The sequence below is a fragment of the Carcharodon carcharias genome, chromosome 14, assembly GCF_017639515.1.
Source record: "Carcharodon carcharias isolate sCarCar2 chromosome 14, sCarCar2.pri, whole genome shotgun sequence".
Taxonomy (NCBI): Eukaryota; Metazoa; Chordata; class Chondrichthyes; order Lamniformes; family Lamnidae; genus Carcharodon; species Carcharodon carcharias.
In genome coordinates, this window is record NC_054480.1 from 148,674,836 (window position 1) to 148,700,565 (window position 25,730).

The 25,730-nt window shown below is 41.7% G+C and overlaps 1 protein-coding gene across 8 annotated transcripts in view; it reads right to left on the reverse strand.

The window, feature by feature from the left end:
- Positions 1–25,730, reverse strand: part of nfic (nuclear factor I/C) — a 551,184-nt gene that overhangs the window by 156,402 nt on the left and 369,052 nt on the right. For all 8 annotated transcript variants that reach the window (XM_041204240.1, XM_041204236.1, XM_041204237.1 and 5 more), the window contains exons 7-8: positions 6,699–6,827; positions 929–1,116 (exon numbers count right to left, since the gene is read on the reverse strand). In XM_041204240.1, coding sequence (XP_041060174.1) covers positions 929–1,116; positions 6,699–6,827 — 317 coding nt within the window. The remainder of the gene's footprint in view (positions 1–928; positions 1,117–6,698; positions 6,828–25,730) is intronic.

The window sequence follows — 25,730 nt, forward strand, 5'->3', positions numbered from 1 at the left end:
ACATTGTGGACCATGAAGGGATGGTGACTAATGCACCTGCTAATTTGTTTTGGATTGCGCAGCCCCTTTAAATACTTTTGCACAGCTGCGTATGCAGTAACTTAAAGAGGCTGACTTGTGTACAGTCTCTCACAGATTGCTGTGCAGCTTAGAGGGAACATTAGTGATGACACTTAATGGACCAAGAAAGGATGATGATACTTCATGGACCAAGAAGAGGAGTTGATACTGCATTGCATTTTCCTTTGAGAGGGAACATCTGAAGCAAAATTACATCAATGCAGCAAATTTTCCTCAACAGGATTTTTCAGTACCTACCTTACCAGCACTAAGCTGGATCCAAAGATGACTCCACCAGTCCACAGAATGCATGTCTCTTTAAACTCACAAGTCTCACCACTAGTGATATAAACATTACAACTGTTCAGTCTATTTACATAATGTCACTAAATCTCACTATTTAAGGTCTTGGTCAAGGAGCTGGGTCATTCAACCCTACTGTGAAATTTTGCATTAATAATTTGGCAAAAAGTAGGACAGGAATATAGATGCTGACAGGACATTGCCGAGATTCATGCTAAAACACTGAGCTCCCATACAGAGCTAAATTGATCAGAAAACTTTGCCAGACTGCATGAATAGCAGAATGTTTGAAACATTGACTTTTGGTCAATCTTTATATAATCTCTTTATATCTGACAATGTGGGATGTTTTTGGGATATATTCAGACAAATTCTCTGACACCAGGGAGAAAATGGGAAATCCTAACAGTCAGCATGGAAGGATTTTTCAGTAAAAGGCTAATGTTTTCTCTTATACCATAAATTTTTTATTCATCCCTCATATCCTTTAATGACACAGAATTAGGCTTCATTTCCCCTTTCACAACTGTGAATTAGGGACTTCTGTAAGAAAGTTTACTCTTACCGGGCCTGGTTGCTGATTAGATGAGTCACAGGCAAGTGAGACCAGATCCTTGAGAGGGTCCGGTGGATTGAGATGTGGTGGGAACCGGATCGTTGTGTGAGGGAAGTAACCTGAAGCACTCTGGGGAAGGATGGAGGTTGTTGGAAAATGCAAAGATGAAGAGGCATGGGGACTTCGTGATGTAAGACCTGCAAATGCATAAAAGAACACATTTTGCTTCAGACCACTCTATGTTATAAAGAATTAGATCTTACGTTTATCTATATTTTTGGGCATTGAAAATACTTTTTGCTCACACCTATATTGCTCTTGGCACAAGCACACCACAGAAAACGTTTTTGCTATGACAATTTTTTCCTGCCTACCATTAGCACAAATCATTTTTAAGGAGATTTTAAGCAAATCTTAAAAATATCTTCCATTTTTAAAAATTTACTGACTGCAAGGGCTAGATGGAGTAGTTTCTTCACTCGGTACTTGTACTATGCTCTGTTTTTGTGAATCATATATAATAACTGCATCTGAACGCCTGTCTAACAGAAAATGGGAGCATTTTACAACAAGACTGGTAGGCTTTGTTTAAATTAATGTTTTTACAATCTAGCTTTCCACACAGACAAGTCCCATATCAAACTTGGGAGCTCACTATGGCAGCAGTTCTAATGAAAGGTCACAGTACTGAAATGCCATCAGAGCTCCTGAGTATTTCCAGTATTTTCCATTTTTATTTCATGGAAAAGTGAGTGTTTTTACAAGATAAAGTGCATCCTCATTCTGATAAATATAATGTCCAATGCATCAGTCCGGATGTTGGCAGTACAGTTCCCCAACAATGGGGGAGAAATATATTTGTGTTGCCACAGGCAGTTGGGCATCAATGGATCAAAATGAACATTAATTTCTATTCAAAACAAGATTAGTCCAAATTATATGCACACAATTCAGTACTACAACATCAACTTGTACTTATATAGTAGCATTAACATAGTAAAATGTCCCAAGGTGCTTCACAGGAGAGATATTGAACAAAATCTGACAACAAGTCACATAAAATGATATTAGGGAAGATGACTGAGAGCGTGGTCAAAGAGGGGTCTAAGGAACATCTTAAAGGAGGAAAGAGAAGAAGAGAGGTGAAGAGGTTTATGGAGGGAATTCCTGAGCCTAGGGCCTTGGCAGACGAAGGCAAGGCCACCAATGGAGGAGTGATTAAAACTGGGGATGCTTAAAAAAGTCCAGAATTCGATGAGTGCAAATATTTTGGTAGGCATTAGGGCAGGGTGAGACCAAAATGAGTGAGTGGTGAGAGAGAGAGAGATTTGAAAGCAAGGATGAGAATTTTAAAATTTGAGGCACTGCTTGACCTGGAGGCAATGTAGGTCAGTGAGCACAAAGGTGATGGGTGAACAGGACTTGGTGTGAGTTATGGCACTGGCAGCAGAGTTTTGGATGACTAGAAGTTTACAGAGGGTAGAAGGAGGAACACTGGCCAGCAGTGCATTGGAATAGTCAAGTGTAGAGGTAACAAAGGCATAGATGAGGGTTTCAGCAGCAGATGAGTTGAGGCAAGGGCAGAGTCGGGCGACATTACAGAGATAAAATAGGTGGTCTTAGTGATAAGTATTCCTAAATTAATAGTAGGAAGACAATAGGAGCATGAAGCAGTAGAATGGTCTGGAGCTATCAGTCAGATATGAATAGTAAAAAGGTCAGTAGAATGCAAGATCCCGTAAGTAATAAAATACATGAAGCATAACGTTTAAGAAATAAAATTTTCTTTGAATTCTTTTACATCGCTCAATGGGCTGTTTTCTACATGGTCTGAACTTTCGCGAGAACTGAGGTGGTCTCCAGCTTAGCCAAAATGGCACTGGAGCCCCAATTCTGGAGGTCCTGCCACCAAAACTGGCCCCCCAACCCCCCCATCTTTGCTGGAGGTGGGAGGGGGGGTGGTGGTACCAGGGGCAGGTTGTATTTTGTACCTCCGTGACTCATGGAGGCAGCTGCAGATGCAGAAATGTAAAAGTGAAGCTGCTCTTCAGTCAGGTGGGAATTTCATCACCTGGATTTCTGAAAAAAGAATCGCGGACCTTACACTTTTCAGGAAAAGGTCTAAACTTACCGGAGTCCTCGGAAGGATTATTACAGTGGGATGTCTGTCAGTTCACAGTTTGAGTGACAGCTCTAAGTGGTTATAAAGTATTTGATTTGGGGCTATAAATTAAAAGTAGTTGAAGGGATTTAAATGTAATAAATAGGCTTTTATCAATGAGAATGTCGTTTTATAAATGGTGAAGTCATCAATAGACATTTAGAACTTTATTTCATTTCATTTCAGCATGGCTCCTGTGGTCTGCCTATGGTGGACACTAAGCGAGTTGGGATGGAGGATGTAAAAGCAAAGAGTGGTTGGTGGGGTCATGGATTGGCATGAGTCAGCCTAGGGGCTATAAAGGGTGATGGGTTAGGTAGAGGAACATGGGTTAGCATGGGGGTATAAGCGGCCGTAGGAGTGGGTGAGAGCATGAGGTGGCATGAGTTAGCGTAGATGAGGCATTGGGTGTGTGTGGAATGAGGCCTAAAGGGCTATTTTATGTTTTATTCTTTTTCTTGCACATCCCAGGCCACTGAGGTTGGTCTTTCACATAGTCAATTTCCATACACAGCAGCCCTTGGCCTGTTAGAAATAATGGGCTTATTTTTCTGAACAGTATTGTTTCCTAGTCCAAAAACAAATAAATATTTAAACACCAGATTCTAAAGCTGTACTTGTGCAGCCACAACTTCTGTTTGCATTCTGGTCCTTGTGTCGCCTCCCTGTGCTTAAATCCTGTTTACTTTTTCTGGGGGTAGAGATTTCCACAAATTTATCACCCTGGTGCCAGGAAAAAAAGAGTCAGATTGATCAATGGAAGTGCAACAAACTGACTCCTGGGTTTCTGCACTGTTTCTGGGTAACTGGGCCTGACTGCTGTTAACACCTGACCCCCGGAACAAAAACTAAAATGTCCGGGACACTTTCCCCCAAGTCGAGTTTTGGAGTTGGGAATTTTCCTGACTCTGCACTCCTGATTATAAAGCAAGAATTCTGCCCTATGTTATATAATTACAACCAGAAAGATGCTTGAAAGAGTGCACTCTTTTTAAATATTTCTACATTTATTGTACTTTTCCTCAAAACAAAAACATTCTCTTTCGTTAACATTCAGATTTATATGGTCAATACAATAATCAAACTTCAGTCAACGGAAAGGAAAGTTAGCTGGGCTATTAATCGGGCTATTGATGAACTATCGCCCGGTGTGTTCCACTGCCCAAGTTGGATTCTACCCTGAGTACTGTATTACTGTTCAAATATGCTGGAAGTAATGCTTATTTGATGTTTTACAAAGTGTCTGGAGTAATGACATTGGAAATAACACCAGAATGTTACTGTGTTTCTGGTTCACTTATTAATAATTCCCTTAAGCATATGATTCATCTTTCACATGTTTTTACATATACGCTAAAATAAAGAACTGAAAGCATGCCACAGTTACAAAGACTAATTCAGCTTGAGAAACGATCTTTTACATTGACAAAAAACAGGATGATTAAGGCACCTCAAACTGCCTGAAATCCAACTTTGTCAATTCCAAATGTGTTAAACAAACCCATTTGTATGAACAATGAATCAGTATTCATAAGGCATAGTCAGTTTTATAATATTGCTAGGTTTGAACTGATTCTAGCAAGCCAGCACCCAGGAGTCAGTTTGTTGCACTTCCATTGATCAATCTGACTCCTTTTTTTCCTGGCACCAGGGTGATAAATTTGTGGAAATCTCTACCCCCAGAAAAAGTAAACAGGATTTAAGCACAGGGAGGCGACACAAGGACCAGAATGCAAACAGAAGTTGTGGCTGCGCAAGTACAGCTTTAGAATCTGGTGTTTAAATATTTATTTGTTTTTGGACTAGGAAACAATACTGTTCAGAAAAATAAGCCCATTATTTCTAACAGGCCCATAAATAAACCTATAAAAGAGCATTACTATTCAAATTTTCTGGCTTCAGGCTTCATTGCTAAAGGAAATTTCAACACCCTATTGGTGTGGAGTGACTTTCAGCTGATAAGTCATGATATCCAAATTAAAATGGTGATGGGGATAAAAGAGATATTGGAGGAGACCATCAGGACTCACAAGAAAGTAATCCAAAATTGTCTTCAGATTTAGAATTTTCTGTACTGAGCTCAAATATGAAATGGTTGTTAGTATGGAATGTGATAGCTTTTGACTTGCAGTAAGCAGAGCAGCAACAGTTATTTTCATTAAATTCCTTCTTTTTAGTGTGATTTATAAACTTATTTTGGAACATTGATGAATACACCAGCACCAAACATTCATTTTTACATTTAGCAGCGAGGTTTGCATGACATAATGGACTGGTTATTTATTTCAAAGTATGAGTGTCCTAGTTATCCTGTGAATGCTAAAGTCTATGATTAATGCTACATCTCAAGGCCCACTTGATGGGTCCATGGGTAAAGGTGCCACTGGATACTGACTGATACAGACTGGGGTACTCCAAGGCTGAGTTGTGTTACAGCTTGCTTCTGTGTAAAGGGAGAGGAAAAATAGCAGGGTGGGGGTGATGGGGGGCCAGAACACTAACTACATTGGTGGCATTGTCATCACTGCTTCCTGATGACAACCAAAGAAAGTGGCTGCTACATTAGAATACTGCAACATTATTATAGGAGAGGAAAAATAAAGAATGGAATGGCTTTAGATTTATTCCCAGTAACTCAAAGAGTGGATATTTTGGAGGAAATCATAACCATGATGCACAAAAGCTGGTCAAATGGTCCACTGCAAATATTTGTCAGTAGAACGATGGCTTGGATTTTTCAGTTTCAATGACAGTGAAACTATCAGTGTTCACCACCATTAATCTTGCAAAATTGCCAGCAACTTCTGGCATCTGCACATGCTTAGTTAAACATCAAAATCCGGAAGTTGCTGTTAGCGATTCCACATTCCTGCACAGTGTGCACTGTTGAATTCCTTGCAGATGGATATCAATTAGAAATCACTGATTGATGTGAAGTTTCACCTTTTATGCTATAATTCTCATGGTAAAGCCCCCTGATAAAAATATAATTTTGTTGAATGAGGTGTAACTAAGTTTTTAATGATATACTAAGTCACAAATGCTGCTGAACAACCTCTTTTGCCTTGAAAACTAATTTTATGTTGTGGAATGTCAATTTTTTCTATTCCACGATAAAAGTTCCATAGGTTTTTAAAATAATTTTAATAAATGAAATTTATCATATTTCAGCTTCCATCTTAATCCCATGTGCAGTACCAATCTTTATTTTCCTTTCTGTAAAATTATAAAAAGTGAATGATAAAACTCCTTGTTATCTGCTGGTTTGCTATGTGTGAGAATTCATCAATATGATTGGCTGCTTAGCCTACCTGATGACATCACTGTTGTTGGATGCCAGGAAGCTCCTATAGCTGGTGCAAGAGTGCAATGGTCAGAGCTTGCCAGATTTTTGTGAGCAGCTTTCTTTGGGCTCAGTGGTGAACACTTTCATGTTATTGGGCCAGCTTTATAATTTCATACATTTATTCCCTCTACAGACATTTTGTAAAAGTAGGCTAGGAGGCTTTGGGACAATTAAAAATGTTTACAGTTATACAAAATGGAGCATATGACATGGGCTCTTTGCTTTCAAGAGTTGTATTTCTGACAGTAACTTTAGCAGAGCTCTGTTCTTACCGCTGTGCACAGCGATCACAGGACGGTGGTGCTGTGTGAAGCTACTCAATCGTGAAGAGGAGTCCTGTGGAGATGGGCTGTTAAATGGAGATTTGTCCATCTCAGTCTTCTTCACTGTAGGGGAGATACCTAACAGGAGATACAAGCAGCACAGGTGTCAATGCCTTACATTCACTCAATCCTTTCTTCACTAGTGTTCCCCTCTGCTGGTAAAGCAGAATAAACTCACAATGCTGCAGGATTATCTACAGAAACAGCTGCAGAATGGAGGTTTACAAAGTGAATAATTACACCAGATTAATCCTGTTCATGAATAGGAGCAGGGTGTTGGGAGGGGGGTGGGGTGGGGGTCGTGCCCTACTTGGGAAAAGTCTATCGACATTAAGAAACTGGAAAGAAGCAATTAGAAAGTCAATAATGAATTTCCCTTCAGTTTGCAAAATGTGAAGAGGGTTTTGTTCACCAGATAAAAGGTGATTCATTTGTAAAGTTGAATATGCTGAAGAACAATTAAGGAATTACCTGAAGTGCTTCATTTGGGCTACTCGTTAGTTGTAGACTTGTTATCTATTACATTTTGCCCTGAAAAATCATTCGCAGTCTTCAACTCTAATGATTATTATAATTGCTTCCCTCGTGCCAAAGTAATTTAATAATCTCAGGATGCCACTCCTGTCCATGTCCTGAAGGTAGTCACAAAGAGAGGCTAAGGAGTGCAACTTTTACTTTTGTTCAACCACCAATCAAAAGATGCCCCTTGAAAATAAAGGCTGGGATTGTTGTTTCAAATTAATTGTGCTAAGTTTTCAACTGCTCACAGGGGAGTCACAATCCACCCTGTGCACATACATTTCAGAACCCAAAGGTTTCATTCAATTTTCCTTCCCACCCCAGAACCACCCCCAAATCCTTTAAAATCCCTTGAGGGATGTTGATAGGGGCTGTGACATACCAAATTAAAAATAGGGCTACTCCCCACACATCATTTGCACGCATTTCAGATTTAGGAAAGCCCAGGCCTAAACAGGCACGAGTAGTTTCTCCAGTAGACAAATGAACAATACAAATTGCTGTTGCTCACATTGGCAAATGGCTTATCCACATTCACCTTCTCATGTGTGCTGCATCCATGGAGCGCCAAAGTAGATCAAGGTGTCAGCAAGTTTATTGAAGGCTATCAGCGACTTACAATAAACATGATTCACTTTCTACGTAGTGAAACATTAACAGATGACTGATATTGTCTACTGTCCTCCAATCACAGCTAAATGTTCTCCTTACAGCTAGTTTCACAGCTAAATCTGACTATTGCATTATAAAGAAGCACTGGAAATTTCCTTTTGGGGTTCTCCTCTTTGGTAGGGAGGGAGGGATACTATTCACCTTCACCATCTGAGCAGTAACTTAGCAGAGAAGATCGTCCACCCATTGTAGGACCTGCACAATTTTCATCACATTGATAGTCACAGATTTGAAAATCAGGCAGTCTTTACAATGGCTGAGCAACTTGTTCAATGTATAGTGATGGTATGTTTAAAAACACGTCTGTTTAAAATCGATCACAAGCAAGCAATTCCTGGTACCTGGCCAGAACTGTCGTTGGGAATCCAGCACCCAACTTTACAATCGATCTTCCTTGCCGAGCAACGAATGTTACAGTGACAAAAGTTATCGCTCACTATCATTTCTACCACCTTACCCTAGAGACAGATATAAATTTCAGAGAGCAGTCTGGCTGGGTTAAAGTGCACTTATGCAATTATTTATTTGAAAAGCATAAATAAGTAACAAATAATTTTGCAGAATAATCTCCAGGGGAAGGACAACATGTTACAATCTGGATCTAAAAGTCTGCAACTTTCTCTCAGCAGTCAGATGGCATACGAATCACTGAACTCAAATACAAATATCTCAGCCCTCCCAAGGCTACACGCCTGAACCTCATTTTTACCACCTGTATTAATATAAAAACTACTTATGTCGGCCCTGTCAGCACCAGATCTACACGACACAGTGACATAAAGAAGTTTCTTTGTGTACAGTAGTATTGATATGGCCCCATTCCACACACAGCAACGGACTACACAAATCTTACTAGACCAACAACTGCAGCTACAAAGCAAGTTTCATGGTTTGTAGGCAATTAGGCAGCTTTAGTGGCAGGAGTCATAAACGGTACTTAACCCACAATCTTGTATTTTTAACCATGTACATTAAGATATTTAAATATCTCCCAGCTATATATTAAAATTTTCCATCTAGTGGACGTGCTATGTCTCAGTGGAGTTGACGCTGGTTGGTTAAGGTGTTGGATTTGAAATTCACTGGGGTTTCAGTGTGAAGGTCTGAACCCTGCTGACTACGCTTCTCATCATTCCTGATTTTAACTAACTGCCCGCAGAATCAATTATCAGTTAAATGGAATAAAAACCTTACAAACTATCCCACATTTGGGGGAGACGGTGACATAGTGGTAACGTCAATGAACTAGTAATCCAGAGGCCCAGGTTAATGTCCAGAAGATAGAGGGTTCAAATCCCACCATGAGAGCTGGGGCAGAAATTTGGGCTGAGTGGGTGGGCACATGCCTGACCCGCTCGAGCGTAAGATGACGCACGGTGAAGTCAGGAGGCATGCATGGGAGTTGGCAGCCCGCCCGCTGACAATTAACAGGCCAACTAAGGACATTAGAGTACTAATTGAAGGAAAGTTTTTGCTGCCCGTCCAACCTTATGGTCGGCAGGCAGGCAGCCTTTGGATTTTTTAGGAAACCCGATACACAAGGGGGATGAGGTTTCCAACAGCAATTAGCAATTAAATAAACATTGTAAAAATTCATTCATAACATGAACTTGCTCATGTGACAGAATCACATGAGGGGACATGTTTTTAACATTGCTTTTTCATTTTTAATATTATAAATCTTCAGCTCTCCCACCTCCATCCCGGCACCACTGAGCGCTGCAATGCCAAGGTAAAAATCCTGGCCCTGGTGTATTTTAAATTAAATTAATAAATCTGGAATTGAAAGCTAGCATCAGTGATGGCGACCATGAAATTATCATCGTTTGTCATAAAAACCCATCTAGTTCACTAACGTTCTTCAGGGAAGGAAATCTGCCATCCTTACCTGGTCTGGCCTACGTGTGACTCCACTTCCACAGTGGTTGACTCTTAACTGCCCTCTGAAATGGCCAAGCTAGCCCCTTCAGTTCAAAGGTGAGTAGGAATGGGCAACAAATGCTGGCCTTGCCAGCGACGTCCACATCCCAAGAAAGTATGAGAAAAAAAAATCTCCAAACAATTTACTACATTGTGTGCCTTCTTTCATGGTGTAGCATTTAAACAACAAATATAGGAGGATCTGTTATGGAGAGATATCTTGGAACGAATCTCATCAAATGATCGGTAACACAGTCAGTGGAAGTGGGAACTCCTTCCAAAGAAACTCAGGGTGAGGAGTAGCAATTGAAACAGATAGAAGTAAAAATTGTTGCTGCTATCAATAGCATTTACAATAAGAGCTCTCTTCTATGAAAGTCACAGGAACATTGGGGGTAGGGAGAGGGGTGGAATTGTAAGCTGTACAGTGCTGACATAGAGGGTGGATTTGAATAGTTTTTGAAAACTTTATGCAATTGGCAATCAATATGGTTCCCAACTCCAATGGTGCTGGTTGGCCACGCAGCTCCACAATCTAATGGGAGGCGGCTCATTTAGAGGCCACATCGCATTCGCCATTCACTGGTGGGTAGGTTCCCGAGGAGGGTGATCCAATCAGTGGGCCAGAAGCGCTGGATGGATGGTAGCCCCACCAGGAAAGGTAGGTGCTATTAACATATAAAAGTGATCATGAAGGCACCTCAAAATGGAGAGAAACCCTTTAAAAAATGGCTTGTAGCCGTGGCTTTGGCACTATCATCCCAGTAGCTCCTTGCTGGGGTGATTCAGAGAAGGTGCCGATGACATCCTGACCTGTTGCCCGGAGACCTCCTGTATTTACCTGCTGGGCTCCACTCTCATCGGCAGGGGGTGAGGGGGGTGCAATTCTGCCACTGGAACAATGCTGGTGACATCATGACCAGTGTCCCTTAACGGGCTTAGGTGACTACTCAGAGCTGTTGGGTGGTTAGCTGCCGCTGTGTTAACTTCACCTCTGGCAAGAGGCGGGAACACATTTGGCCGGATGGACTAATTCCTAAGTTTCTTTCCAATCCGGCCTCCTAATCCACCTTAACGGGCCAGGAAGATTCTACCCCTTTTTTTGGCAGTCATGTTCTGGGAATATGAATGTAAGCCTCAGGCAACAAGAGACACAGCTTTCCTAACTAAATCAATGTTTGTTTTTTTTTGTATCACATATGGTTTCATCAGCAGCTCTTCTTGGTGAGGAGAGACAAAATTTTGCAAACAAATGATTTTGATGATAACGTCATAACAAAGCCAAACAAAAATGAGTTGAATTATGTTATCCTTAATAAAAGGTTATATGAGTGAAATGCACATGCACTGAGAGAAGATCACAGACAAATAAAAAGGGTTTTAAAGCAGAACAGCTGCTCAGGAGATATTAATAATGACTGCAGTTTATGGTGGCTTACAGAGATATCCATCATGTAATGCCAGCTCTAACTGACTGCAGAGGTTATGAGCTATCAAGCCTGATGCCACTTGGTAAGATATTTAATTGTAAATTACTATTCAGAGAGTCTTGTTTGATTTGTTTAACTTTAAATCTGCAACAAAAAGGCCACAAAGTTGAAATATCAGCATCTTGTGTGCACGGAACACACCCATCTGGATCTCGAGTGCAAACGAAACGTCAGATACTTGAATACTCCCAATACTGTACTGCCAGAAAGAATTACCATACTAATGCTCTTCAGTTGCATGTTAAAACCATAGTAAGTTGGAATACCACCGGAATATTGGTGGCATGATTTTTGTACCATGATGTGGAAGGTCAGGGACAAAAACTTAATCTGATGCCAGCAGAATTTTGCCACCAAACCCATGGGCATCATCTCGTTGCCACAATACCACTAATTACATTAATTTAACAACAAGCGGCAACTACAGACTTTTCCCCAGTCAGGCCTTGAAACTGTATTTTTTGACCATCAATTGGATGGAGGGGACAGTGCTAATACAACCCTTCAAAGTCATTTGCCATGTGAAGCCATTCCTTGTTGCTCTGTCAAATTTTCTACAAACCAGCAATGCATTGGTAATATTAATTTCCATTATGCAGCAAATGGGTTTACTCTTGTGAGTGGGGGTTCTGAGAAGCAAAGTATACATGTAACACAAAGAAATTCCTCCCATTGAGACAACTTTACAGTTTTTTGAATGCTTATCATGCATACACATTGTACAGCAAGCTACACTATTCTGGAGCAATTTAACCCCTAACTCTTCCCATTTTGTTCATCTGTCCTAGCATCTTCTTATGTTGTTTATTGCCAAATTTTGTTTCGTAATGCATCTGTGATGCGCTTTGGGGCATTTGACGATATTAAAGGTACTAAATAAATGCAAGTTGCTGTTAATACCTGTTAGGGTGGGAGAAAGAGCGATAGAACATACTTATGAAACAAGATTTATGTTCACAACTAATAGGAACAAATAATACAGGCATATAGCCAAACCAGAAAATATTAATGGAGGAATTTCCAGTGCTGACTGGTGAAAATGATTGGTGCCCAAATTCTCAGTATTTTTTGTCCAAGTCCTACAAGTATGTCACTGGTCAGAAATAATACCTTTACAAGTACAAAATTCTCAGGAATGTCATTAATGATCACTAAGAGCAGCAGGTGCTCTCTAATTGGTAACTTCGGCTTGTCCCCACCATTCAGATAGAACTATAATCATTGGTAACTACTCTCCATCTCTTATTATCTAGCCAGTTAATTAACAACATCCCCTTTGAACCTGTGAGCTTTCCTTTGTCAAATCAGATACCTTATCAAATGATTTTTAAATGTCAAGATCGATATGCATATAGCAATGCTATTACCAAATGACTGAGTCTCCTACATCCTCAAGGAATTCTAATGAAATAGTGAGGCACTTTTTCAAATCTTCATGTTGAAATTATTGAAGTAGAGTTTCCACATAGGGTGTAATTGGCAATCCAGGAGCAAAATCCATCATGTTTCTGAAGTAATACAAACTTAAAATTGCTTAAGAACCAGCAAAATTAGGCAGCATTTTAGAATTAATTGCTTATTTTTCTCTTGCATTAAAAATATTCTTCGGTGTAGGAGTGGTGAACTGGTGCAGTTTTATTACTATAGCAGAAAATGAGTTTAATCATAAAAACAAAGCATGTTTATTAAGAGATATGGGCATCAATGGCTAGGCCAACATTTATTGCCCATTCCAAACTGCCCTCAAGAAGGTGGTGGTGAGCTGCCCTCTTGAACCACTGCTGTCCATGTGGTGTGGGTACAACCACTGTGCTGAAAGGGAGGGAGTTCAAGGACTTTTTAAAAATTTGTTTGTGAGATGTGAGCGTCGCTGGCTAGGCCAGCATTTATTGCCCATCCCAAATTGCTCTTGTTCAGGGGGATTTTTTTTTTTAAAAGAGTCAAACAGGGTCTGGAATCATATGTTGGCCAGAGCAGGTAAGGACAGCAGATTTCCTTCCCTAAAGGACATTAGTGAACCAGATGGGTTTTTATGACAATTGACAATAGTTTCATGGTCAAAATTAGACTTTTAATTCCAGATATTTATTGAAGTCAAATTCCATGAAGGGATTTGAACCCGGGTCCCCAGAATATTACCCTGGGTCTCCGGATTACCAGTCCGGTGACAATACCACTACACCACTGCCTCCCCTAAATGACAGTTAAGGGACCATGATATATTTCCAAGTAAAGATGATGAGTGGCTTGGAAGGGAACTTCCACATAGTGGTGTTCCCATGTAACTGCTGCCCTTGTCCCTTCTAGATGGTAGCAGTCGTGGATTTGTAAGATGCTGCCTAAGGAGGCTTGGTGAGTTCCTGCAGTGCATCTTGTACATGATACACACTGCTGCCACTGTTCATCGGTGTTAGAGGGAGTGAATGTTTGTGGAAGGGGTGCCAATCAAGCGGGCTGCTTTACCCTGGATGGTGTCAAGAGTCTTGAGTGTTGTTGGAGCTGCTCTCATCCAGCAAGTGGAGCATATTCCATCACACTCCTGACTTGTGCCCTTTAGATGGTGGACAGGATTTGGGGAGTCAGGAGGTAAGTTACTCGCCACAGGATTCCAAGCCACCAACCTGCTCTTGTAGCCACAGCATTTATATGGTTAGTCCAGTTTGGTTTTTGGTCAATGGTAACCCACAGGATTTTAATAGTGGGGGATTCAGTGATGGCAGTGCCACTGAATGTCAAGGGGTGATAGTTACATTCAGTCTTGTTGGAGATGGTCATTGCTTGGCACTTGTGTGGCGCAGATGTTACTTGCCATTTGTCAAGCTGGATATTGTCCGGGTCTTGCTGCATTTGGACATAGACATGGTCTGCTTTAGTATCTGAGGAGTCACAAGTGGTGCTGAACATTATGCAATCATCAGTGAACACCCCCACTTCTGACCTAATGATGGAAGGAAGATCATTGATGAAGCAACTGAAGGTGGTTGGACCTAGGACACTACCCTGAGGAATTCCTGCAGTGATATCCTGGAACTGAGGTGACTGACCTCCAACAACCACAAAATCTTCCTTTGTGCAGGGTATGATTCCAATCAAGGGAGAGGTTTCCCCATGATTCCCATTGACTCCAGCTTTGCTGGGGCTCCTTGATGCCTCACTCTGTCAAATGCTGCCTTGATGTCAAGGGCAGTCACTCTCACCTCAGCTCAGGAGTTCAGCCCTTTTGTCCATATTTGAATCAAGGCTACAATGAGGTCAGAAGCTGAGTGACACTGGCGAGACACAAACTGAGCATTGATGAGCAGGTTATTGCTAAGCAAGTGCTGCTGGGGCATTGGTGATGACCCCTTCCATCACTTTACTAATGATCAAGAGTAGACTGATGGAATGGTAACTGGCCAGGTTCAATTTGTCCTGCTTTTTGTGTACAGGACATACCTGGGCAATTTTTCACATTGCCAGATAGATGCCAGTGCTGTAGCTGTACTGGAACAGCTTGGCTATGGGACGTGGCAAGTTCTGAAGCACAAGACTTCAGTATCCTTGCCGGAATATTGTCATGGCCCATAGCCGTTGCAGTGTCCGGTGCCTTCAGCCATTTCTTGATATCACGTGGAGTGAATCAAATTGGCTGAAGACTGGCATCTGTGATGCTGGGGACCCCTGCAGGAGGCCGAGATGGATCATCCACTTTGCACTTCTGGTTGAAGATTGTAGCAAATGCTTCTTATCTCTGCACTGATGTGCTGGGCTCGCCAATCATTGAGGGTGGGGATATTTGTGGAGCCTCCTCGTCCAGTGAGTTGTTTAATTGTCTACCACCTTTCATGACTGAGTGTGTGGCAGGGCTGCAGAGCTTAGATCTGATCTATTGGTTGTGGGATCACTCAGCTCTGTCTATCACTTGCTGTTCATGCTGTTTGGCATGCAAGCACTCCTGTGTTGTAGCTTCACCAGGTTGATACCTCATTTTTAGGTATGTCTGGTGCTGCTCCTGGCATGCCCTCCTTGCACTCTTCATTGAACTAGGGTTGAGCAGGGCAGCTATGTCCTTTAGAACTTGGCCAGGTGCTACCGAGCCAGTCTTAGTAATGGACATTCTGCGCCCTTGCCACCCTCAGTGCTTCCTCCAAGTGGTGTTCAACATGGAGAAGTACTGATTCATCAGCTGAAGAGGGGTGCTGGAGGTGGTATGTGTAATCAGCAGGCTGTTGCTTGACTAGTCTGAGAGACAGCTCTCCCAATTTTGATACAGGGCCCCAGATGTTAGTAAGGAGAACTTTGCAGGGTTGACAGAGCATGGGTAACACAATTTTGAATAACTGCAAATGATTTTAAAAACTACAAAGAACCATTTACTTGTTTCATTGGTGTAAAATTGTCAATTTTGTAGTAAAGTAATTATTTTCCAATATTTAAAATCTTTTAAGCTATCTATTAGCACCCTTCTACCAAAGCAAAGCTCTATTTTCCCTTGAAGGCCCATAAATGGCCATAGCTAACAGATGGTGATCTTTGTACTGAATGTATGTAACCTGTGCTTGAGATTCTATGATCTTTTGTGCTGCTTTCACCAAGTTTGCGCAAATGCCAGTGCGATCTAGTGCAAACTCTACCCTGTCGTCTTTACTTGTGTTGTACGACCTTGAATTGCATCCTTTCCCAGAGTCCAATCCTTTGCCCACTAAGGGTGCAAAGGTTAACAAACATCTAATTCCTGCTGCTTTGTTTCTGACACTGGAATTGCTTCACCTATTTGCCAATCTTCTTGTTTCACCCAAATATACATTGTACATGCTGAACTTCTGCCAAATTCAAATGGGAGAGGAATCTGTAAATTAGCAGCACAAAGATGAGAGCATGAACTGAATTCTTCTCATTGACCATGCAGGTTGTTTTCCCCAAAAATATACTTTATTCATAAAAGTTTGTAAAATTACATTTCGCAACAGTTCAAATTGGACATTATCCAAAGTGCAAAACAGTTCAAATCCTTTCCACACAATGGCTGAAAATCAATGGGGGCAATGGGGATCTTGCCCACTGGCTGGAGAGCCAGCAAGAGCCCTGTATCATCATTCTTTGGGGAAGGCTCACCCGTTAAGTGCCAATCAGCACTTAACTGGGCAGCGGCAGGGCCTTCCCCAAGATCAAAGACCCTGGGGGTGGAAGTCCCGCCCACCTCTGCGTTGTTCGGTGTCACCACCAGGCGGGGTTGGCTGTTGCAACCACCTGAGGCCCAGGATCACCAAGAGACCGAGGCCACAGGTAAGTGATGGTGGGAGGGGAATAGTGAGGTGGGATTTGTGGGGAAGAAGCAAGACAGGGGTGCAGGCAGCAAACATAGGCGGATGGCTATTAGTGGGCCCACCACTTCCTGACACCAGGTCCCTCGATCAGGTACTGAGTGCCGTTGAACAATGAGGCTTCCCACATGGCGAGCCTCCAACCCGCCATTAAGCGGGTGTTAACTGCCCATTTAAGGGCCTCAATTGGCAGTGGGACAGGAAGGCCATCTATGAGCCTTGTCACCATGGACTTAATCAGGGAAGAAGTGGGAAGGCGTTGGAGTCACCACTCGCCACCATCTCGCCCGATTAAACGCTCCTGTTCCCAAACGGGGTGGACATTAAATTCTGGCCAGGTTGTGGCGCTTTGGGGCATTGTGTACCTTTAAGGGGGTGTATCTTAAACTGCTGTCAACCACCACTACCAAGGCTGAATGTGATGCAGTAGTCCCATGACTCCATACTCAGTATACAGCAACAGCAGTCAAGGTCAGATGTACATTTTATGTAATAGTCTCATCTTCAAATAAAGAATCCACATTATTGTTTCACCAATCTTTTCCGTATGATTGGTATGTTTACATTGAATAGAGCCTCAATACAATTTCAATTACATGATATTTACAATATACATTCCATGATGAAGAGACCGTCCTAAGGGTTTGCACAGTTTCCAGCCCCTCATTATACAACAGCAGGTGAAATCCAGACAGTGTCCTTTCCCATTGACACTTTGTATTTTCCCATTGACCCTTTGTCCTTTCTCATTGACCCTTTGTCCTTTCCCATTGACCCTTTGCGCCAGCTGCCCCAAGCTTTAGTGCGTAGCTCAGTGCATAGTCCTGGACTTGTTGGTAACACTCCAGTTTGTAACACTTGGTCGTGGACAACTCTTTGCACTGGGAGACCAACATGTTTTGGTCAGACCACTGAGCATCTTTCACCAACTTGCTAGTCCTCCAGCAGCAGCTGATGTTTGTCTCCAAGTGCATCCTTGGGAACAGCCTGAAGAGCACAGGATCCTGCACCATGGAGCTGCTCGGGGTGAACCTCAACAAAAATCACTGCATCTCTTTCCAGAACATTTTTGCAAAAGCTGGTATCAGTGCTGGCAAGGCTATAGGGCCAGAGTGAAGTGCAGGCATGCATTACTTCCATTGTCACTAATGCCATTCTACTCTTCAATGATTGTAGCAGCATTGATAAGACCACTGGTGATAAGTGTTATGTAGCAACTTTCATTTAGCTGGTAAAATAAACTATATGCACCACTGACTCTAATGTATTATGCTAAAAAATGTGGTGTTAAGCTTTCTTTTTTAAAACATAATTCGACAACAGGAGTTACCTACCAGCAGTGGATTATCTGATCATTTGCTGTAACTATGGAGTCCAGTACAAAATCAGCACAGTTCAAAAGCACATATAAATTAGGGCATTCAGAATCACTAGGCACTATAAATTGTAGCATCACACTTTTGTGGTATGTCTTATACTTTAGAATTCAGGCCTTAGAACTTTCCGAAATCAGAGAAGCAATTCCTTGGCATTAACTTCATTAGTTAGAGTATGTTTATGCGCTGTCCTTGAAGTCTGCTTATCATCATATATTGTCATCCAGCTGTGAGTCAGCGCAATTAGAAGGGGAGAAAATCGTCTGGAACATTTCTTTCAAATTAAATGAAAGGTTTTACTTAATTTGGTCTCCAAGCAACAACTACATCCTATGTCTAACACTGTGCCTCATACCACTCCAATTTGAGGAGATGACAGGTTGTCAGTTTTTCTTGTCCAAACATAGATACTCTTTCACATTCAGTTTTCTGTCTAGTGGCCTCTCTGAGTATTTTAAAAATTCAGTTATCCGTAGGGGGATGTTTTAATGACAGATTACTCAAGTGACTCACTCTAAACTCCGAATGACGACCAACTGCAAAATCATCATTTAAAGACTGAATTGATGTGATGCAAATAAATCAAAATCAAATCCTGAGAAGTGAAAAGAAATGTGTAGTTCACTAAAAACACTTTTCTGAACTTGATCAGATAATAAATCAAACACCTGTGAGCATAACCGATCGAATATAGTAACCATCTGGATTCCATAGTATCTCCTCAAAGTTATCACTGACATGCCTTTTCTTAAGGCTGAAGAGCTCTGATATTCACTTCATTCCTCACAATTTCCCTGTAAACACTGGGCATCAATTCCTGATGCATTTCCTGTTGGGCTGGAGGAACTTCTTGGGCTGAATCTTAACTCCCAAAAACAGATGGGTTGGGGTCAGGTGTGATGTTAAAACTTCATAAATCTCAAACCTGACATCAACCAGCCCACTTCTGGGTTTAACAGAGATGGCACAAGGGGTAGGCAGCCAACCCACTGCTAGGGGGCAGAATGGCCAATGAAATATTTTAATGAATCTGGCAGCCTCTGATTTAACCTGCTTTACCGTGGCCAGCTGGGTTCCCAGGCCTTGTAAAATATCCAAATTAAATCAGAACTGTGAATGACCAGTTGCATGTTGGAAAACTTGAAAGAGTAAGGATTCCATGGAAACAGGAAAGAATAGGAGTTACTGTTATAGATCACAATGCCAAGTACAATAATGAAGACATGTCTCTTCCACTGTTTGCTACTGATGCAGCTAGAAAGCAATTTATGAACAAATCTACTTTATTAAAGATTTATTGACATAAATTTTTTGATGGTCTGGATAATAGCTATCAAACATGCAGAGCATTTTCTATCTCATATCCCCATCATGTCATAATGTTCTAAGCATCATAAGTGAACTTAATCGAGCTGGCAAAGCACAAATCATTCACAGATTTGATTACAGGTCAATACAAGTTAATTGAAAATAAGTTTAAGAAATTAACTTTGTCTTACTTTACCCTACCCAAGTAATGCTGAAGTAGTCTAGTTAGGTCACAACTGGATCATCACATAAAATGTTTGTTAATGTAAACGTAAGGGGCTGAATCTTGACAGAGCTGAGCTGCACTGGTTGGACCAAGGGTGGGGAGCTGGATAAGTTTCTGTGGGAAAACCCGGAAAATCAAGTTTCCCCACATCCTGTGGAGTTTTGCTTTGATAGGTTCCTCGACCAGGAGTCAGCCTGATTAACAGGTTTGGCTTCCAGCCAACAGGGTGCAGTGCAATGGGTTAATAAATATACTAACGAGTGATGTAGACTATGATGCATTTGTGACATCAGCAGTCATGTGCCCGAGACCCTCAGAAGACCAAGCAGCCAGCAATCAGGGAGATGTGCCTACTCGGTAACCCATCTTGTATTTATTGTCCATAGTGTGAGTAAACCAGTTTGGAGTAAGTACGTGAGTCTGGCTGTAGTCCCGCTACATAAGATACATGACCTAGCACGCTGGTGAAACCGTGGGTAGCATGCCTGTAAATGAGTATGATCACTTTTTGTTTATGTTTTTGCATTTTTACAAGTGGGGATTGGATCATTCCTTATATTTCTTTTTCAGAAAAGCCAAAAATAGCAAAACGGATGTCTGAGTATTTGGTGTTCAGTCCAGTGCTATAGCCACAATAAACAGCATTTCAGCAAAAAGGGACAATAAATATATATTGCTTACACAGTGGATTGAATTACATTGTCTTAGGGTCTTAAAGCACTTAACATGTCTCATATCAGATGCCACTTTGAGGAACTGAATTAGAATCATGCAGCACAGTAGGAGGCTGTTCAGCCCATCATAACCATATCAGCTGCTTGAAAGTTATCCAGTTAGTACCATTTTCCTGTTCTTTCAAAATTGCTCTTTCCTGCAATTTTTCCTTTCAAGTGTGCATCCAATTCCCTTTTGAAATTTACTATTGGAATTGCTTCAATCACCTTGTTAGACAGTGCATTCTAGATCATAACTTGCTATGTTAAAAAAAAACTCATCTCCCCTCTTTTTTTGCCAATTGCCTGAATCCTGTAACCTCTGGTTATTGACGTTGTTGCCAGTGGAAACATTTTCTTATTTATCAAAACCAAACCACAATTCTGAACCCTCCCAATAATCTCCCCTTAACATCCTATGTTCTAAGGAGAACAATCCCAGTTTCTCAAGCTGTTCTGTGGTACTGAAGGCACATGCACTATTATATAAAGGGTGGGGAGGGGGAGGGGGCTCGCTAAAGAAGCTAGTAACACCCTCATCTCGTTACTAGTTTGCAGGTAATGGAATTCTACCATATAAAACAGCCATTTGGCCTAGCAGCTTGTAGCTCCCTCCCTTGCTGTCACTTTCTCTTTCTGATTCCAGTGAAACGCCTTTGAACGTAACCAGCTAACCACTTGTTAATGAAAGGCTAATTGGGTCCGTCTAGACAGGAAAACAAAACCCCACAATAATCCCAACCACCTGCTGGGCCAATCACTTCAGGGCTAAAGTTACAACCTACTCCCGGCCTTGAGGTCAAAGGGATTTACCACAGTATATAAAATCTCAGCACTTGTTACATTTCCACACTGGCTCCTGCCCTTTAGTGAATTAATATTAAAGAAAGGTTGTTTCAAAATGGTTTTATTCACTACCTCTGAAACTCCACTTAATATAAAGATGGCTAATTTACAACCGGCTAGCTGTCAGAGGAAGGCAACTATAAATCACAAGCTAAACTATGCATGTATCATTTCACACCAATGCTACTTTCCTAATACTTGATCCCATGCTCCGCTGATAAATCTTTTTAATTAGAACAATTTTATTAGAAACTGACTCTCCCAGGCATGAATTTTGATAAAATTAATAGTTAAGAGCAACTGAATGTTAGCACCCTACTTCAACCATAGAAAATAAGTTGAAATATCAGAAGTTAAGGTGTTCCACAGGCAACTTTGCGATTCGAGTGTAGATCTGATCTCCCTCCATCAACTGCACTCCCTATGCAAACAAGCCAACCTCCCTTATCCCAAATGCAACAAAAATCGCAGAAGATATAGATCAATGGCTCTGCTATCAGCACAAGAGGTTTGTTTCTGCAGGTTTGATGTTTATGTGGTTCCGTATAAAAGTGGAGTCCAGTACATCTGATGAGATCACTATAAATCAGGACAGCCCTTCACCATCATCACTCTCCCAAAACTATTCAGAGTGTATGCATCTATGTATAAGTGTATGGACTATAGAATTTGGCAGTTGCAGGATATTTCACTGCTAATCCATGTTTTGGCAGCTTCAAACTGGAATGATAAAAGGACAAGTTCTACTACCAGCAGCAAAAACTTGCATTAATGCAAAGTTTTTAAATTGTGGAAACATCTCAAGTTGCTTCACATGGGGCACTAACACCAAAATAGTGTTGAGAGAAGAGTTGGGGAGATGAAAAAAGGCATAACTTAAGGAGTAAGTTTAAGTAGCTTTTAAATAAACTGGGACAAAATTGATACCATCATAAATCCAATCGGTGGAACAATAGCGATGGGAACCTATGTGACAATCACATCTCCCAGACCAGTGGTTGCAAAATGCCTTCAATTCAGAATCCAGCTTTTCTAAAACTTCCCAGGCTTGGAATCAGAGTTTGTGGCCTGTCATTTGTTTGTGTGTGTGTGTGTGTGGGGGGGGTGGGGGGGGGGGTGGGGAGATTGCAGTGGGAGGAGCCATGGCCTGACTCACTGGATGACGAGATTCACCGCTGGAACCCCCTCTAGAGGCAGCTTTCTCTTGGTATCATATTCCTTTTTACTCATATCCACATCTACGGTGGCCCGGACTCTGAAGGAAGGTGCCTTTAACATCAAGACTGTTATGGGAAACAAAAACAGAATTACCTGGAAAAACTCAGCAGGTCTGGCAGCATCGGTGGAGAAGAAAAGAGTTGACGTTTCGAGTCCTCATGACCCTTCGACAGAACTAATTCTGTTTTTGTTTTGGATTTCCAGCATCCGCAGTTTTTTTGTTTTTAAGACTGTTATGGGAGTAGACTCAACATGAAATCTAGAATGGAGTCCCATTAGGCAGTTGGTGTTTCTTTCAAGGAAGCACTTTCCAGAAATTCCTGCAATTAACTAGGCCTCAGACTATAAAATATTGTCTTTCCTCTGGCTATTATCCAACAAAGTTAGTGGGGGGTGGGGGGTGGTGTTGTGGGGCAGGGGGGTGTTCAGATGCTAGGCATGTCTGCACCTCCTAAAACCATTCCAAGGCGATTCCATTGGAAGACATACCATTTTAAAGAAGGGAACTTTTCTGCAGTGTTTTTGAGCCTTGTTCAAATTTAAAGTTCAGTTGAAAAAAGATAGTTTGCAGTTGGTAACTTCAATTAAACACTTTTAAGGATGTACGCTTGGTTACAGGTCAAATAGATCTGACTGAAGGCATACAAGTATGCCTGTGCCTCGTAGTACCAAGGTTGGGGTGGGGGGGAGGGGGAGATTTGGCATTTGCTTTGTATTTGCCCACCCTCTAGAATCACCCTTGGTTAAAATCAGGATTAGAATGTTTATCACTGTGTGGCTCAAGAGTGTATCCAGAGCTCCCGAAACAAAAAGGAGACAAAACAGCATCAGCAGCAATGAGCCATTGGCAAACTGGTTTATAATACCATACCTGGAGTACTTCTTTATACTAGCCAGTGGATGACGGATGCACACACTAGTGTTAATCACTAATTTTTGCTGATTTTCAAAGTGACACTTTATAAAGAATTGAATGACAGGAAAATTAGATCCTAATGAACCCCAAACACTGTAATTCTTAAAAAAAATGGCTCCTCTTTAGTTGATGTGCATATGACAGCAACAGCATCATCCAAACATCCAGTTCTTTGAGTATCTCAGTCTCTGGTCAATGTTCCTTAGCAGCTCGTTTCTTGAATTTATGAGAGGACATGTCAAATATAAATTGTACCAAACTACAGACTGGGGTCTTGTCAATTGTATGCGCATGGTTGATGAAAGATACCCGAATATTTTTGTCACCTCCAGATTTATTATTCCAATGCTGTGCTGGACAGCTTCCTGCCCTTCTCGCTCCATAAAATTCAGTTTATCAAACTCTGTTGCCGCACCCTATCCCACATCAAGTCCTGCTCACCCACTACTTGCTAATCAATGTTGACTCCTGGCCCTCATATGCCTCAAATTTAAAGTTCTCATCTTTTTCTTTAAATCCCTTCATGGTCATGCTTCTTTTTATCTCTGTAACTATCTTCAGTCCTACAACCCTCCAAGACTCTGCATTGCTTCAAATATGGCCTCTTGTGCATTACCTACACACATTGCCTCTTACTTAGCAACTGTGCCTTCAGCAATCTAGGCCTCAGGATTTAAACATCTCTGCCTCTCCACCTCCCTCTCCTCCTTAAAGATCCCACCTAAAAACCCACCTTGCTGACCAAGCTTTTGGCTTTTCCTAATATCTTCTTCTTTTGTTTAGCATTGATTATGGTCCTAATGACATTTATGTCAAGTACTTTGGAATATTTAAATGTAAAGTGCTGTTGGTTCAGAAAATTGGATCAGGTCCGAGCAAGTAATTCATATCATCACAGCCTTCGGCCTCTATTTGAATTCCAGGGAATGCTGCCTTTTTTTCCTCAATAGCTTCTCAACAGATGGTCATTTTCCATGAATTTTTCTTTCTGTTCTCTTTTAAGTTAACTGAAATTTGTTTCAATCTCCAGAAAGGCTTTCGTATGGATCTAAGTATTTTTTTAAAGTCAGTCCACATGTGACGATTAGAACTGAACACTGTCAAATAGTTAATTTTAATAGTGGCAGTCTCAGAAATGGGCATTCATAAAAGCAATCACATCTACACTTTTGAGGATAGAATCTCTGTGTATCAAGTATTCCCACTCACTTTCATTTAACTGTTGTTTTTATCCTAACATTACTTAGTCCATCCACTGAATTCACTAAGAACAGCAGGACTGATTTCCCTCACCCCCTAACCCATAATAGGGCACCAATCAGGCAGAGCATGCCCAAAGTGCATACCATCTAATACTATCAAAGACCTTTTGAAACCATATACACAACATAATTGCACCACTCTCAGCCACCCTCTCTGTTTGCCAAATATTCGAGCCTAAATCTTCTACCCCCCCACCCCCCCCCCCCACCCCCCAACCGCTTTTAATTGTCGCATGCGGACTGATATGAGAAAAGACTTCGATCCATATGAAAGCCTTTCTGGATATTGAAACACCAATCAGTTAACTTAAGAGAACAAAAAGAAAAATTCATGGGAAAACCATTAAGGAAAAATGGCAGAGTTCCCTGGAATTCAAATGGAGGCCAAAGGGAATCATGATGATAGGGGGCAGGATTTTCCCGTTGGTAAGCGGGTTGCAGGGCCCACTCGCCGACACGTAAAATGACGCGCGGCAATGTCGGGCGGAACTCCCAATGTCACTGCGTCCGATTGAAATTTTCCGGTAGGTGGGGGCTCAGCAAAATCAGCTGTGAGCCCTCCGACCTGTCAATGGCCAATTGAGGCTATTGACAGAGTCATTTAAATAATTAATGGACCTACCTGTCCAACCTTAAGGCTGGTGGACAGGCCGGGAGCCCTGGCGGGAATTAGAAAAAGCATCAAACCTCATCCACCGGCGGGAAGAGGTTTCATGTAGGTTTTAAAAATGTTATTAAAATTTTTGTAAAAATTATGGACATGTCCCAACTCAGGTGATCGTGTCACATGAGGAGACATGTTAGGGAATTTTTTTTCTCTATTTTTAATATTTTTGAGAGTAGAGCCGATCTCCCTGAAGCTGCACTTAGCCTCAGGGAGATGAATGCGCTCTTTCATGTGCATGCACGAAAGAGCGCACTCTCAGGTTTAGAGATTTCTCCCCCCACCCCGCCCCCTCAGGGAGCACATAGCGCTTCTGTGCGGACGTCGCGTTGGGTGGGCCTTAATTGGTCCGCCCATGTAAAATGGCGCCACACCCCCGATTGGGGGTGCCGATTGGAGGTGCGTCTGTGTGCGCCCGCCATTCAACTTCACCCCCGACTGGCAGAAAATCCTGCCCATGATATCTTTGAAACCTTGGAAATCCTAGAAAATACAAAAGAGTGTAGGGACCCCGGTCTCTGCTCCTTTTCCTTTGGTTTGGGATTGGG